General features: G+C 36.5%; 1 protein-coding gene across 1 annotated transcript in view; it reads right to left on the minus strand.

Moving 5' to 3' along the window:
- kcnh2a (potassium voltage-gated channel, subfamily H (eag-related), member 2a) overlaps positions 1–16445 on the minus strand; it is a 74756-nt gene that overhangs the window by 9539 nt on the left and 48772 nt on the right. Inside the window, exons 6-12 of the mRNA XM_073848325.1 lie at positions 11260–11682; positions 9285–9681; positions 7796–7995; positions 7399–7651; positions 6152–6345; positions 5946–6066; positions 5623–5865 (exon numbers count right to left, since the gene is read on the minus strand). Of these exons, the coding sequence (XP_073704426.1) occupies positions 5623–5865; positions 5946–6066; positions 6152–6345; positions 7399–7651; positions 7796–7995; positions 9285–9681; positions 11260–11682 (1831 nt within the window). The remainder of the gene's footprint in view (positions 1–5622; positions 5866–5945; positions 6067–6151; positions 6346–7398; positions 7652–7795; positions 7996–9284; positions 9682–11259; positions 11683–16445) is intronic.

Consider the following 16445-nt stretch of genomic DNA (forward strand, 5'->3'; position numbering starts at 1 on the left):
AAGTGGTTGCCTCTAATTTAAATGGCTCTATAATAGAGAAAATAAACATCTTGTTCATGTACTCATATTTTAATATATTCTTTTCCCTTGCTTAAGGTTTAAAATAAATATTTTTAAAAAGCCTTTTAGAATATAGAGTCAGCCCATTTGCTTGTAAAGCATCAGCAATCAGAATCAGCCATGAAGAATTAAGTTTGGTGCATTACTAAAAAGAAATGCCGGGATGAGTGCTGGCTGTTCTGCTCAATTGGCAGTTGTGGTGCTCCTTAATATTCAGTGGGTGCTCCTAAATTTTTTTGGTGCTCCTAAATTTTTTTGGTGCTCCTAACTTTTTGAAGTTGGGAGCACCAGTGCTACCAAGTAAAAAAGTTAATTTCGAGCCCTGCATATGAGAAGTCTGGTGTGGAAGGTGGATCTGGAACTTATGTCCGGCTTGACACAGCATCTCATGATTATCTGTCTTCACAAACTGCCCTGAAATACAATTTAAACATCAACAATTATTGTTATAAATATAACACAAGTCTCTTATATACACAGTGCTCAGTACTTTTTTATATCAACTTGTTTTCTCATTACATACACAAACAAGATTCAAAAAATATTTGATATTTAGTTAATATATTATTCTTTACAAATTAATAAACGGTAGTGTATGTTTGAAAGCCCTCTTAAAATAACTAATAAAAACATCTGACGCTCCTGATATCAAAGTACAATTTGATTGAAACGTGTTTATAATTGTTTTAGCTAATTTTCAAGCTCCTTGTAACTTAAGTGACCACCGATTAAAAATAACTTTCGTTTTCTTCCATTCATCCATTGACAAATTGACAGCAATATTTACAAAACTATAAAAACCTGTCATCTAAACATAGTATGTGATTAAAAGCGAAAAGTTTATTAAATAAGAGCTAAAGTCTATAGCTAGCCTACGTTAGCCTAACGGTTGAGATGCTAACAGACTTTTTCAGAAGACAATAAACAATTTCTATAAGGTATATATTCAACAGAAACGTGTCTATTACATGTAAGAAAGTGTCAGAAACAGTTCTATGTATTTGTGTAATTTTATGGACAAAACTTACCTTAAAGCAGTGTGACAGATGGAGATTTGCTCCGCTTGTTGGTTGCGTTGCTGCCCTGTTTCCATGGTAACTATCCGCTCCAGTTTAAATGCAACTGAATTGTTTGACGCGCATGCCCGTTTAAAAATGCAGCGTTCAAATAAATACATACATGAAGTACAACCAAAGACTATAGAATACCCAGAGCCATAGAGAAACAGATGCTGCGTCCCAATTCGCCTACTTATACTACACCCTGAAAGTATGTACTCTTTTTGTGAAGAAAAAGTACATACTTTTGAGTATGTAGCAGAATAGTAGGCAAGCTTTGGGACATACTACTTCGTCATAACTGCGTCTTTAACGGACACTCTGTTGCTTAGTTACCTGAATCCTGTCACTGTTTAAACTGCCCTGTCAATCATCACAGTTAACATTATCTACATTTCATTTAATTTAATTTCCTACCATATTAGAGAGAAATGAAGAGGCACGTTCCTTCATGAGTCTTTCATGCCGAGAACTTTGCTCTTGTGTTTGCATAATTATGCATTTAAACGTTAACGACCAAACCTATCATTATAAAAGTTCATAATGTTGATGAAATATAAGCCCTAGTGCTAGACGAGTTTCAATGCTTAAAAGGTATATAAAAATATATTTTTCTAAGAAAATGACCGAACGTTTCGGTGGACAAGACCCTTCTTCGTCGGCTGGAATCGTTTACAGCCATTTGAAGCTGCATTTAAACTGCATTTAAACGGCATTTTGAAGATTCAAAAATCGGGGCACCATTTAAGTCCATTATATGGAGAAATTTCCAGAAATGTTTATCTCAAAAAACATAATTTCTTGACGACTGAAGAAAAAAAGACATAAACATCTTGGATGACAAGGGGGTGAGTAAATTATCTGTAAATTGTTGTTCTGAAAGTGAACTACTCCTTTAAGTCCTTTTGATATTGCTCAGGCTATCTATTACTCAGTCACTGACTTGCTGTTATTGTTATTTTACTGATATTTTTACACAAACAGAGAGTTTTTGCAAGGTTGTATTTGGGTACTTTTAATAACGTTTTTAAAACGTCTTATTCCAACGTGCATATTACGTTATTTTAACACCTGAATAAAACGTCCCCGAAAGTTGCAGTTTGGTCTGGTTTTGTTTTCGTAGTAGACAAACGTGATATTTACGTTTTTTTGAGTATTTAAAGGAGCTATATGCAATTTTCTGAAATTTAAACTCGCGACTGACACCTGTGGCCAAAAAACGGAACTGCTCTTCCTTTCTGCTCGCTCTCGCAGCGCACGCTCGTATGTGCACACTTCACAAGTCATCCGCTGCAAAGAAGTCAACATTATGTTTACAGAGGTAAGAACATATATTGTTTGAGAAACTAAGTTTGTTTGCAATAATAGGCTAATTGTTGACTAGCGGTGGTGGCAGAGTGATCTGAAACGTTTACCATGAACGCGCTTGAAAAATCCGACCCGACAGAAAATAGGAAAAATAGGATACAGGCTTATAGGTGCACCCACCGTGAACTGACAAGGTGTCAGTATGCTCATCAGGAGATGTTTGAGTCATAAATGGTCAAATAAAAAGGCTATTGTTACGTTTATTTTGGGGAAAAAGTTGCATATAGCCCCTTTAAAGAAAACGTACCAGGTTGGTATTTTTGCAACATTTCTAAAACGTGCATATATTTTAACACCTGAATAAAACGTCCCCAGAAAGTTGCAGTTTGGTCTGGTTTTATTTTCGTAGTAGACAAACGTGATATTTACGTTTTTTGACTACTTTAAGAAAATGTTCCAGGTTGGTATTTTTACAACGTTTTTAAAACATTTTATTTTGGTTACATTAATTTTTTATTTTAAAAAACGTTTTAAAAACGTTATTAAAACGTTGTACTACAACATTACCTAATTGCAACCAAAATACAACGTTGTGGAAAGTTGTAAAAACGTTTTGTGTTTGCTGGGTAATCTGCGCGACCTCAAATTATATTTAGGAGCATCTGTGCCAGTGCAAGAAATTGTTGTGGTGCGACTTGGTTTCATCTCTTTACAAAACTTTCGCTAGCCTAACTACTGCACAGACAGCTGATACAGTGACAGGTTCGCCGTTCTCTCCAACATTACATAACCATTTAAAATGAATATGATTACCTTTAATGAAGATTTGAGATATTAGCTGTCAATCACTCACAGAATTTTTTTTTCTATCAACCAACCTTTGTTCCTCTCAGCGGCCGAGTTCCACTCACGCAGGGGCGTAATTTCCACTGGGGACACACTTTTCAAAGTCCTGTTTGTGTCCTCCCAATTTCAAATGGTTTTGTTAAAGTAGTCTCTTGTATTATAGAATGCACGCTCAGCGCCGCCAAGAGTTTCGCGCAATCGTTAAAACGAAAGCAAAAACGAAAGCAAAAGTAAAACGCGCACCCGCATTCAAAAGCAATTTTAATACCCCACGTTTAGAGAGCGACTCCCCAATGCATGCAAATTAGGCTACATAACATATCTAGGCTGTTATTAGTATGTGGGCTGTAATAAGTTGTCTATAACTCTGAATCATACTTAAAAAATTCGGTCTCTATTTGCACTTGAGACTTGAAATAGTTGACTACTTTGATTATGGCTGCATTTATTGTCTACACGACTAAGAAAGAACTGTGTCATTTATTTTTTTGTTATTTCTACTGTAGATTGTTTAAAAATGCAGTGGTTGTCTGTAATTTAAATGGCAGTACCTGTAATAGAGAAAATAAACATCTTGTTAATGTACTCATATTTTCATTCATTCGTGTCCCTTGCTTATATGGGATTTTTTTGTGCCAATAATAATGAACGTAACTTTCCAAGAAACGATCAAAAATATGCCAATGCAAAAGAAGAAAAACACAATGAAAATGAAAAAATGAACTCAGTCGCACGAATTTAAAATGCTCTTCAAATATGCTTCATTCTTTGTTAATGATTTTCAAAGAATCGTTTTCGCGAATCATGGATTCTGAATGCGTTGCCACAGCTTTCGCTTACGCTTTGCAAATTTTCGTTTGCTGTTTTGGCACAAACCTCTCGTGGGGGCGGGCTTAACAGCGATCTACTCTGATTGGCTAATGAGCTTTTGATGGACAGTTGCTCTCTGACCTGGATGCACAGACGGTGACGTCCGTGGCGCGCATATTGGAAAGTTGCTGCGGTGTGCAATACGTCGTGCTTTGTTTATATTAAGTATTAATGTTATTAGTATTTCACCTACGGTCGTCTCTTAGTTTCTAAAGATGAGCTCCCAGGAGAGACACGGAGCGGCATCATCTTCCACTACAGCTTGTCCCTCAGGGCAGCTTGAAGGGACGATCTACTTGGTCAATTACAAAAATAAATACATTAAAGAATGCTTGATGGTCACGATTGTATCATTTTATCAACTCCATATCATCATATAACTCCAATATGTCATATGTGTATATTGTAAAGTGTGTGTTTCCTCCTTTTTGCTGCCATTGTGTTACTCCTAACTAGGTTAGGAGACCTCTCCAACTCTCTTAAATAATTTAGGAGCTGAGACCTAGTCTTAACACTTAAGAACTTTTATGAATCACTCTTTATCTTAAGTCCAGAAATAAGAGTAAAATTTCGTCACTCTTAGAATTTGAAAACACTTAAGACTAAAATTTGACTCTGAGAAGCTTTATACATACGGCCCCTGGTTCTGTTCCTAGTTTTAGTCTTAGTCATAGTTTTCCCGTGTTTGTTTGTTTGTTTTCATTTGTTACTTTGGACTGCCCTCCTGGATTTCGACCCTCGCCTGTACCGCTGGATTACGCTTTTGTTTTGTCCTGGATGTTTCTGTTCGCTGGTGATTTGACCCTGCCTGTCGACTACGATCTGTTTAATAAAGCTTGCAATTGGATCCTCATCTCCGTCGTCATTGTAACAATAATAATAATAATAATAATTATTATTATTAATTATAATTTAAAAAAGCATTTCTCTAGGGAAATGTTATATCGCAAGAAATATCGTTATCGCAATATTTAACACCAATATCGCATATTTTCCCAATATCGTGCAGCTCTAATTTTAACAGATTTAATTATTTTGATTCACATAAAAACATTGATACATACATACAGCACATCAAATATGGAAAAACAGAAGCTCAATCATGGTTGCTTGGCATGTGACAACCAATGTTTGACCATATTTGATGAACTATGTGTGATGTTTATGTAAATATAAGTTTTTCATTCTATTCATCATTACAATGATTGTGTCTCTTTAGAAAACGTGGAGTGCTCGATTCCTATGGGTCTCTTAATAAACTTTCTGAAGCATCAAAGTTTGGAGTAATGGAGTTTCAATCAAGTGACGAAAATCTCTCAGGTTCATCAAAGAAATCCCAATCCCAAAATTCCCAAATTCCCAAATCCACTTTGATAGTGAGCTAATACATAAGACATATTTTACACCTACAGTAAATTAGACAGTAAGAGAGTTTTAACAGGTAAGAGATTAGTCACAGTTCACATTACCAGAATCCTACCTGACAGGGCATTGAAAGAGTTGCTGCTGTTGTAGTTCTTGTCTCTATTAGCATTGCTGACACCAGTGATACGGCTCTGAGAGCAGTCTACTATCGCAGTGGGCAGTTGGGTCTCTTCTTCTTCATCGCTGCTGGATTGGGAGGCATAAATGTCTGAATCCTGATGAGCAGCTTGTCTGTTCTCATGGTGTTTGCTTGAAGTCTGTGTCCTGTTGAGCGTTTCCTCTGCCTGCTCAGTCTCTGCTACTAAGAGAAATTGCATTAGAAATAAAATTCACAAATCTAAAAGAATCTAGAAGCTCTCACACAGTGTTTGCTCTTACCTTGTGGGATAGAGTTTCTTTTGGACTGGAAGAACAGCTTTGCTCTTCGTGCGTGATGGTCAAGACAGCCATGGTCAGAATCTTCAGGGTCACTGCTTGTTGACCCAGCTTTAGTGTTAGTCTGTTGAGAAGAGAGAGACAAATTTTCAAAAGTGGACTCATTTGGTTATGCATGATTAAAGTTACACAAAGATGTGCGAGCTTACATCTCTCAAGTTGAATGTGATCTCCAGGTTGCTCCAGAAGAAATTTGAGAATTCTGGATACATGTCTAAGACCTCCAGTATATCTTCTCTGTGGATTTTATGCAGGTCACAGTATGTTAGTGCTCTCACATCAGAACTTGACTTTCCGGGACGTGCATATGAGTTAATGGGCTCTCCAAATATATCGTTCTTGCCTAAGGATCAATCAAAGGAAGAGATATCAAGTCACAAATCCATCTTTCCTCAGTTAACAGGCAGTAAACATTTTGAATTCATACTTCCATATAATTCTATTTTTGCAGTATATGGCAGAAACAGTAAAGGGCCGGTCACACTACACTTTTCATTCCATTAACTTCCATTTGAAAACACACAAATGTGACCCTGGACCACAAAACCAGCGCAAAAAGCTGAATAAATAAGCTTTTCATTGCTGTATGGTTTGTTTGTACAGGACAATATTTGGCCGAGATACAACTATTTGAAAATCTGGAAACTAAGGGTGCAAAAAAAAAAAATCTAATTATTGGGAAAATTGCCTTTAAAGTAGTCAAAATTAATTTCTTAGCAATGCATATTATTATTAAAAAATTAAGTTTTGATATATTTATAGTAGGACATGTACAAAATATCTTCATGGAACATAATATTTACTTAATATTTAATATTTATCCTAATGATTTTTATTATAAAAGAAAAATCAATAATTTTGACCCATACAATGTATTTTTGGCTATTGCTAAAAACACACCCATGCTACTTATGGCTGGTTTTGTGGTCCAGGGTCACAAATGTGGTATTCCAAATTCAGCCTTAGAAAGCAGATTTTTTTTGCATCAACAGCAGATGGCGCTGCATGTCATTAAAAGAAAACTAGCACAAAAAAATAACAAAATGTCCACAAGATGGAGTCATACAACAGCTTTCTCTTTTCTCAAATGTACCAAGGATAAATACTTGTACTATATAAAATAAAACAACTGACATGTTTGTCATCTTAATCTGCATTTATAAGACAAGTTATAAAAATAAATTTGAAATAATTTGTTTTATAGTTTCTTCTCAACTTTATATATCTAAAAGTGCTCTAATGGTGGGTATATATTTAACATATATTAATAATATTTTCATTAATTAGGTTTTTAAAGATGAATAGACATAGCTGCTTTTATATTTTAGGAATGTTTTGGGGGGAGGGGGCTTCATGGATCATCACAATGAGATTTACCTCAGCACTTATTGCTTACCTAAAATGGCCACTACCACATCTCTCTTTAAGATCTCAATGGAACCACGAGAAATGAAGTATAGCGCTGAAATGACGTCACCAGCATGGACCAAGGTGTCTCCAGGTGGAGCGTGTGTAGTCTTGAACTTCATAGCCAAAGCACGTAAGCAACCTTTACTGGAGCCCTTGAAAGCTTTACAGTTCTGCAGCAATGTACGATTCAGATGCAAACAGATGTCTGCCTGTAAGCACTCTGGGAACCCCTTCAGCACCTGCAGTGTGATAAAACACAGGTTAATGTGATAAATGGTGCCACATTTTGTTCTCTGTCATGTGTGTATGCAAAAATAAACAGAGTGGAAAAAAATAGAGTACGCCCAGGTGTTCACAAGAGGGCTATTCTGTATGTGACTCACAGCATTCATGTCAATGCCGTTAGTGTAGGACCAGGCATGCTGAAAATACTCCTCCAGCCTTTGCCTGAGTGGGTTGGGGATCTGGTGGAAACGGATGAACTCCCGAACTCGTAGCATCTGAGTGTGGTAGCGCGCCGTGCCGGAGTACAGCCTCTGGATGATGGCTGACACATTTCCAAATATGCTAGCATACATCAGTGCTGTGAAGAAAACAACAAAAAACATTTTCTTTCAGAGCTTTCTTTCTACTTTAGTCTTCAAAATGCCCCCCAAATGATATTTCTAATAGTGTTTAGTGCGGAAGTTTACGTTTATTGGCTCTTTCAATAGGGCCTTTTTTTAGACCATAGTAATGTTTTGTTCTACCTGAGCATAATCCTTGGGTACGAATCCCATGAAAAACATGACCCAGGATGAAAAAGCGGAAAGCCACTCATAGCGCCACTCAACGGACATTTCAAGTTAGAACTGCGGTGACACATACAAAACCGACATCACATAAAATGTACCATATTGTAGGTTCATCTGTTCCAGGGGGAAAAAAAAACTCACTCAGTGGACATTTTGCTTTGAATATGTCCCGAAATGTAAATGATGGTACGCATTTCGCATCTTGCAAAAAAAAACCAAAAAACAAAAAAAAACAATGTCACATAAAGCGTACCATATGTACACTCATCTATTCCAGGAAAAAAAAAACACTTATTTAGCAACACTCAGTAGACATTTCGCATCGAATATGTCACGAAACGTACATGGTGGTATGTATTTCGCATCTTGTGAAAAAAACTAATGTCTCATGAAACGCGCCATATGTACGTTCATCTGTTCCGAAAATTCCCACAAGTACATTTTTGTCATGAGATCAGGTTGGTTTTATTTTATTGAAAATTTAGACCAGGGTTTTAAAGGAATTAGTTCACTCCAGAATTAAATTTTGATAATTTACTCACCCACCATGACATCCAAGATGTTGGATGTCTTATTTCTTCAATCAAAAAGAAATTAAATTTTTTTCTCCATATAGTGGACTTTAATGGGAACCAACGGGCTGAAGATCCAAATTGGGATCTGCAAATGTGTAAGTTCTATTATGAGTTTAAAAAACACTACCAGTCAAAAGTTTTTGAACAGTAAGATTTTTAATGTTTTTTTTCTTTTTTTTAAAGAAGTCTCCTCTGCTCACCAAGCCTGCATTTATTTGACGAAGACTTGTAATGACTCTGACAATTTAGTTTTGATCTCAGGAATAAATTAAATTTCAAAATATATTCAAATAGAAAACAGTTATTTTAAATAATAAAAATATTTCTAAATTGTGCTGTACTTTGTATCAAATAAATGCAGGCTTGGTGAGCAGAACAGGCTTCTTTAAAAAACATTAAAAATCTTACTGTTCAAAAACTTTTGACTGACTCATAATAGAACTTACATAGTTGCAAAAAAAAAGGTAAATCAATTTTGCTGACATAAAAAAACAAACACTGACCTCCAATGAGCATGACACAGATGGAGAAGATCTTCTCAGAGTTGGTGTTTGGTGAGACATTTCCAAAGCCCACGCTGGTGAGGCTGCTGAAGGTGAAGTATAGGGCAGTAACATATTTATCTTTAATAGATGGTCCTGATGCAGGATTAGTCTTATTATACGGCTTCCCCAGCTGGTCACCCAAAGAATCAAGCCAACCGATCCGAGATGGGCCGTTCCTCTCCACATTTCCAATAGCATACCATATGCAGGCCAGCCAGTGGGCAATTAGTGCAAAGGTGCACATGAGGAGAAAGAGCACCGCGGCTCCATACTCAGAGTAGCGATCGAGTTTACGTGCCACACGCACCAATCGCAGCAGCCGAGCAGTCTTCAGTAGGCCAATCAGAGTCGTCGTCTGTCGATACATGAAAACAATGAGGACTAGCAAAGGTCAGCAGTAGCTATAACAGTATGTTAAAAGGTGCAGTTGAGGTCAAAAGTTTACATCCCCCTTTCAGAATCTCCAAAATGTTCATTATTTTACCAAATAAGAGGGATCATACAAAATGCATGTTAATGTTTATTTAGTACTGACCTGAATAAGATGAATTTAATGACCTGAATTTACATATAGCCCGCAAGAGAAAATAAAAGTTGAATTTATAAAAATGACCCTGTTCAAAAGTTGATATACACACTTGATTCTTAATACTGTGTTGTTACCTGAATGATCTACAGCTGTGTTTTTTTTTTTTGTTTTGTTTAGTGACAGTTGTTCATGAGTCCCTTGTTTGTCCTGAACAGTTAAACTGTCTGCTGTTCTTCTTAAAACTCCTTCAGGTCCCACGGATTCTTTGGTTTTTTAGCATTTTTTGTATTTGAACATTTTCCAACAATGACTGTATGATTTTGAGATGCATCTCGTCAAACTGTGAACAACTGAGATATGCAACTATTACAGAAGGTCAAAAGCTCACTGATGCTCCAGAAGGAAAAACAATGCATTAAGAGCTGGGGGTGTAAACTTTTGAACAGAATGGAGATACATTTTTATTATTTTGCCTAAATATCATATTTTTTCATTTAGTACTGCTCTTCAAAGGCTACAGAAGTTTCCCAGAAGACAAAAAAAAATTACCCTGATCTTCAAATTCAGAAAAGTTTTTCACTCCTGTGCACTTAACGCGTGGCTTTCCTTCTGGAGTATGAGTGAGCATTTAAACCTTCTGTAATAGTTGCAATAGTCCCTCAGTTGTCCTCAGTGTGAAAAGATGGATCTCAAAATTATACAATTACTGTTGGAAAGGGTTCAAATATACAAAAATGCTGGAGAGCCAAATTTGTGGGAGCTAAAGGATTTTTCTGAAGAACAGCATGCAGTTTAGCTGTTCAGGACAAACAAGCGTATCATGAACAACTATCACTAAACAAATAAATACACACAAAAAAACACAGTTGTGGATCATTAAGGTAACAACACAGTATTAAGATTTAACGGGATGTTCAGCTATAAATGTTCTCTTGTGGACTACATGTAATTGTCTTTTATGTGAAATATCTTACTCAGGTCAGTACTAAATAAACAATAACATGCATTTTGAATGAGCCCTCTTATTTTGGTAAAATGATTAACTTTTTGTAGATTCTGCAAGGGGGTTGTAAACTTTTGACCTCAAGTGTATAGTTCACTCAAAAACGAAAATTTACTCACATCAAAGATGTAAATGAGCTTATTCATCTGAAAAGATTTGAAGATTTTTAGCATTAAATCACTTTACTTTTAATCAGCTGTTTGGACTCTCATTCTTGACGGCACCCATTGACTGCAGAGGATCCATTGGTGAGAAAGTGATATAATGCTACATTCTGTTCTGATAAAGATACAAACTCATCTACATCTTTGATGGCCTGAGTGTGAGTAGATTTTCAGCAAATCTTCATTTTTGTAAGAACTATTCCTTTAAAAACCAAAACTACCCATAAGTTCACTCACATCTTCTACGGAGCGATAAATGAGCAGGTCAAAAGGAATGGCAGCCACCATGTCAATGAGGAACCAGCCTTTAAAATAGTGGATTGCTATCCGGCCGGGCTGACTGACCACTTCATCATTGCTGTTCACGTAGGTTGTGCGAAAGTTAATTACAATGTCCACTACGAACATGATATCCACAATGAGGTCCACCACGTTGAGCGGACTGCAAGAGTAGCCACAGCGCTGCATGGCGGCCTCTTCCTCATCGCTGAGCAGGAACGCAGCCGAATAAGGTGTGAAGATCGCCGTATAGATGACCAGCAGCAAGATGACCCAGTCCCAGACTGCCTTGAAGGGGCTGTAGTGTAAAATGGTCCATTTGTGGATCCGGGGAGCCTGGAGCTTATACTCAGGAAGGACATCGGCACCCAGGGACAGCACCTGAGGAGAAATATACTTTACAATGAGAGCTCTTTTCAGATTATGAGATGAATTATGACCGTTTATAGATTTAGAATGAAAATTTCCTGATAATTTACTCACCCCCATGTCATCAAAGATGTTCATGTCTTACTTTCTTCAGTCGAAATGAAATGAAGGTTTTTGAGGAAAACGTTCTAGGATTTTTCGCCATATAGTGGACTTTAATGGGAATCAACAGGTTGAAGTTCCAAATTGCAGTTTCAGCGCAGCTTCAAAAGGGCTCTACAAGATCCCAGCCAAGGAATAAGAGTCTTATCTAGCAAAACAATCAGTCGTTTTCTACAAAAATAAATAAATGTATATACTTTTTAACCGCAAATGCTTGTCTTGCACTAGCTCGACCTCACACTTTACATAATTATGCACACGTAATGTAGGCAGGTTTATAAAGCGAACGTGCAAGTAAGTCAAACAGCCTTTATAAAAAAAGGTAAAACAACGATGTTGGGCGATTTTAAAGTTGGAGGAGAAAATGAGACAGAGCTTTTTACCCTACCCTACCTTTTTGAACCAGAGTAGATAAAAAACTAAAGGCTCGTCGCAGAGCTAGTGCAAGATGAGCGTTTGTGGTTAAAAATTATACAATTTGTTTTTTTATGAAAATGACTGATCGTTTCACTATACAAGACCTGTATTATTCATGTAGAGCCCTTTGAAGCTGCATTGAAACTGCAATTTGGACCTTCAACTCACTGGCCACCATTGAAGTCCACTAAAAGAAGAAAAATCCTAGAATATTTTCCTCAAAAATCCTAATTTCTTTTTGACTGAGGAAAGAAAGACATGAACATCTTGAATGAGTAAATTATCAGGTCATTTTCATTCTGGAAGTGAACTAATCCTTTAATACCACTTTGAGTACATTTTATTGAAAATTAAACTTCTAAAATCCTAGGAGATGAAGATTTTCACAAAAAAAAAAAAAAAAAAAAAAAGCACAACCAGGCTCAACCAGTTAAATCAGCAACTATTCAGTCCGTTTTCCCCCTTTTTCCAAACCTTTCAAAAAGCTCGCTGCAGGACAGAAATATTATCATGTTTCTGACCGGAACTGAGTGGGCCGTAACTCAGTGTGGGTGAAGTAATGAAGCCATGTTTAGTCTCTGAGATATCCACTGAGTACACATCACTGCAGGGAGAACATTAATGCTTTACACTTGTAAACACCCTCTTAGGCGGCAAACTTCATCTCATTATTTTTCCCAGGCCCCTAAAGAGATGACCAGCGTTTAGTCATTTGCTCAAAGCTCCAGTGAGGGAGTTTAAATTACTTTTACTTGTAATCTACTGCCTTAATTATTCTAATAAACACACCAACACACTCATAATATTCACAAAAGTACTCAAACTATTTTTCATAGCTCATAGGTACAAATATTTGTGTGTATGTAAAGTTTTCAAATGATTTCCTATTTTAAGACAGTCTTAAACTTAGTTTACCAAAGGCCAGTGATGCAGAATCATAATTCATTTATGGTTATCTAATATTTCTCTTGCTCATTATGTACCATTAGGATGAAGAAATACATCCGCAGCAGACTGAAAAGCAAGTGGGAGAAAAAACAGATCTTCTAGACTTAATTTGCTTATGGAAATCAAAGTCAGGCTATTTTCATAATCAAAAGACCTCATCCCACTGATGCTTGTCCTCACAAATACGCCTGCACTAACTAGCTCATAAAATCAAAATCGCAGTTAGCTTCCAGATTAATTATGTTTAATTGATGCATCTATTTTCGTAAGTAGGTTAAAATCTGATGTAGTTTGCCTCAGCGCTCACTAACTTGTGGAACAGCAAAACATGGTTAGACAATAACAACTACTAACTGAGTATAAAAAAATCTCAGCTTCAAGTGTCTAACCACTCTTACCTCACTGCTCTCCTGGCCAAGAATGGGACTTGTCTTGTCCCAAAAGCGGAGGCTCTGAGAGCCTTGTTTGCAAGGCATGTGTGAAGGCTGAAATGAAAGCTGAGGCTGAACAGATGGAGCACAGGACTGGAAGAGCTTGTTCAATGGCTTCAGCACCAAGGTCAGAATCATGATCCACAAATAATCCTAAAACAGAATCCCTGACTCCTCTAGCGTTCCCAGAGAATGGTGAGCACAGTAGATGATCGCCTCAGGATCCAGGACCTGTCCACCTCCTGATAGCTATACCTCTGCTTCTTTTCTCCTGACTTTTAGTAGTGGTTTCGCCGGTATCTTGCAGTTCATCTACTGCTATGCTCTGTGGTGTGCAACTATTGCTCTAAAATACTTGCAAAAGTTTTGAGGTAGAGCCATTTTTAGACTGAATGTCCAGTTTGTGCTACTGCTCTGATTGAGATGTAGAATAGCTGCCAGTAACTTAAATATATACATACAGAAAGAGAGAGAGTGAGTGAGTGAGCGAGCAAGAGAGAGAGAGAGAGAGAGAGAGAGAGAGAGAGAGAGAGAGAGAGAGAGAGAGAGAGAGAGAGAGAGAGAGAGACACCATTGGAAGAGAAGATATTTCATTCCATATTAGATATTCCATTCAGTACAACAGTTCTCAACATTTTGGTTTGAATAATCTGCTGTAACAAGTTGTTTTCAAACTTGTTTAACAGAAATGTGAGTGTAAATAATTAACGCTATTTTTTTTAAATGATTTTATAAGATTCATTTTTTTCCCTATACAAAATAATAGCAATTGAGGGAATTTTACAGTTTTCCTTTATTTATTTTTATTTATTTAATTTTAAAAAAAAAAATTTAAAAAATTTTATTATTACATAAATATGTATGTTTTTTTTTTTAATTCATTCTGGGGCCCTTTGCAAGTTTTTCAAGCCACTTGATGAGAAACTCTGATATAGACGTTCACATACACTTAACACAGCTTCTATCTGGGCAGATTTGGTATTAAGTGATTTACAGTACAAGAAATATAATATAAACTGGTAATCAACATAAAATGCGTTTGAATGGTAATAAAAAGGCAAAAAAAAAATCATTTTAGGCAAAAAAAATCTTTGAAGTTCACCATTAAGCTGTTCTGCAAAGCTGGTAATTGTATTTTATCTCCAGTATAAGGCTTTTCTTCCTTGATTTATTAATATCCAGAGCCTACGAGGAGTTCACTTTGAGACCCTCAATCAATACTTTAATTCTCTTGAAGATGAACCTGCAGAAATGTGCATTACCATTATTGAATTTCTGTCACCTCAGATAATAAATCACACCAAAATCCTTCTGTGATCCTCATCTCAAAGCCTGATACAGCCTCAGTCCTGATTATCCAGAATCATCTCACATGAAATTACAAGGTCGATGGGATCAAAGAGCACCATTTGATCTCTCTGTAGAAAAGAGATCTTCTACAGAAACACTCTGGGATTTTAAAACTGCTTGTTACAGAACAAACACTAATTATCTGTTCATTTCCTTCTTATTTTTCTGTTTTCTATTAGAGAGTTTATAGAAGCTCCAAAATGCATTCTACCCATTATTTGGGTAACTTTTCCTACAGATTTAATAGGAAGTGAGGCTGTGCCTTTGCACATAAAACATGCTACAGGTGTGATTGGTGTCATAATAGTAAATGTAATTCAAATAACACATATAACGAACGTTATATTTCACTTCGTGTTCAATTACCCATGTCTCCAAAAACTGGTGACAAACTGGGGACATATTTGGCTCCCTTGGCATGGATACACTGTCCTTGTGAATTAGCTGTGTGAGTTTGCCAGGGTGAAGGGGTGGAAAGGGGTGGACATGTCATTCCAAGGCCAGTGTGAGATGAGAACACAGCAGGGGTAGGAAAGAGAGAGGACGTGAGGGTGAAGGAACCGGCCTTGGGACTCAAAATAGCCTTCTGGGACGGAACTGCAGTGAAGCTCCAACAAACCATAGAAAACTGTTATCCTTACTGGATCCTTGTTCACGGACTCACCAGACAATTTACAGTTTTGTTCTACAGCCAAAATATATACCTTACAGAGCTCTATGCAGTGAAATCTCAAGTAAACATGCTTTTAAATTTTTAGATTAAAAGAGCTGAATGTTGGCAAGGAATCTGCGTCTTATTGATTTTTCTTCCAGGCCAAAAATCATTAGGATATTAAATAAAGATCATGTTCCAAGAAGATATTTTGTAAATTCCCTACTGTAAATATATCAAAACTTAATTTTGGATTAATAATGTGAATTGCTAAGAACTTCATTTGGAAAATTTAAAGGCGATTTTCTCAATATTTAGATAACTCTCAGATTCCAGATTTTCGAATATTAGTCGACCAAATATTGTCCTATCCTAACCAACCATACATTAATGGAAAGCTTATTTTACTATTTGTGAACTTAATAGTTAACTATTAAGCTAACTATTCTTGAATTTTTCACATCCTCAGTCATCAAAGCTCTGTAAATATTGGTCACAGACACAGAGATTTACTTTTCATTCTTTACTAAGTTGATTCCTCACAAAAAATTTCCACAGATCATATTTTTAACCTTAGTTTCATGACAAAAATGTACCTCTGGGAACGTTTTTGTAAGACGTGAAATGCGTACCACCATGCACATTCTGTACATATTGTAAAACAAATACTAAACCTACCTGATATGTGATGTCAAAACGCAAACAAGCTCATCTTTCAGATCTTTCATCGCGATTCATGTTTTTAACGGGTTTCGTACCCACCGAACCTAAGTCCAAGCTTGTTATGTCCTGGAAAGCAAAATATATGAAGCTGT

The sequence above is a fragment of the Garra rufa genome, chromosome 10 (assembly GCF_049309525.1).
Source record: "Garra rufa chromosome 10, GarRuf1.0, whole genome shotgun sequence".
NCBI lineage: Eukaryota > Metazoa > Chordata > Actinopteri > Cypriniformes > Cyprinidae > Garra > Garra rufa.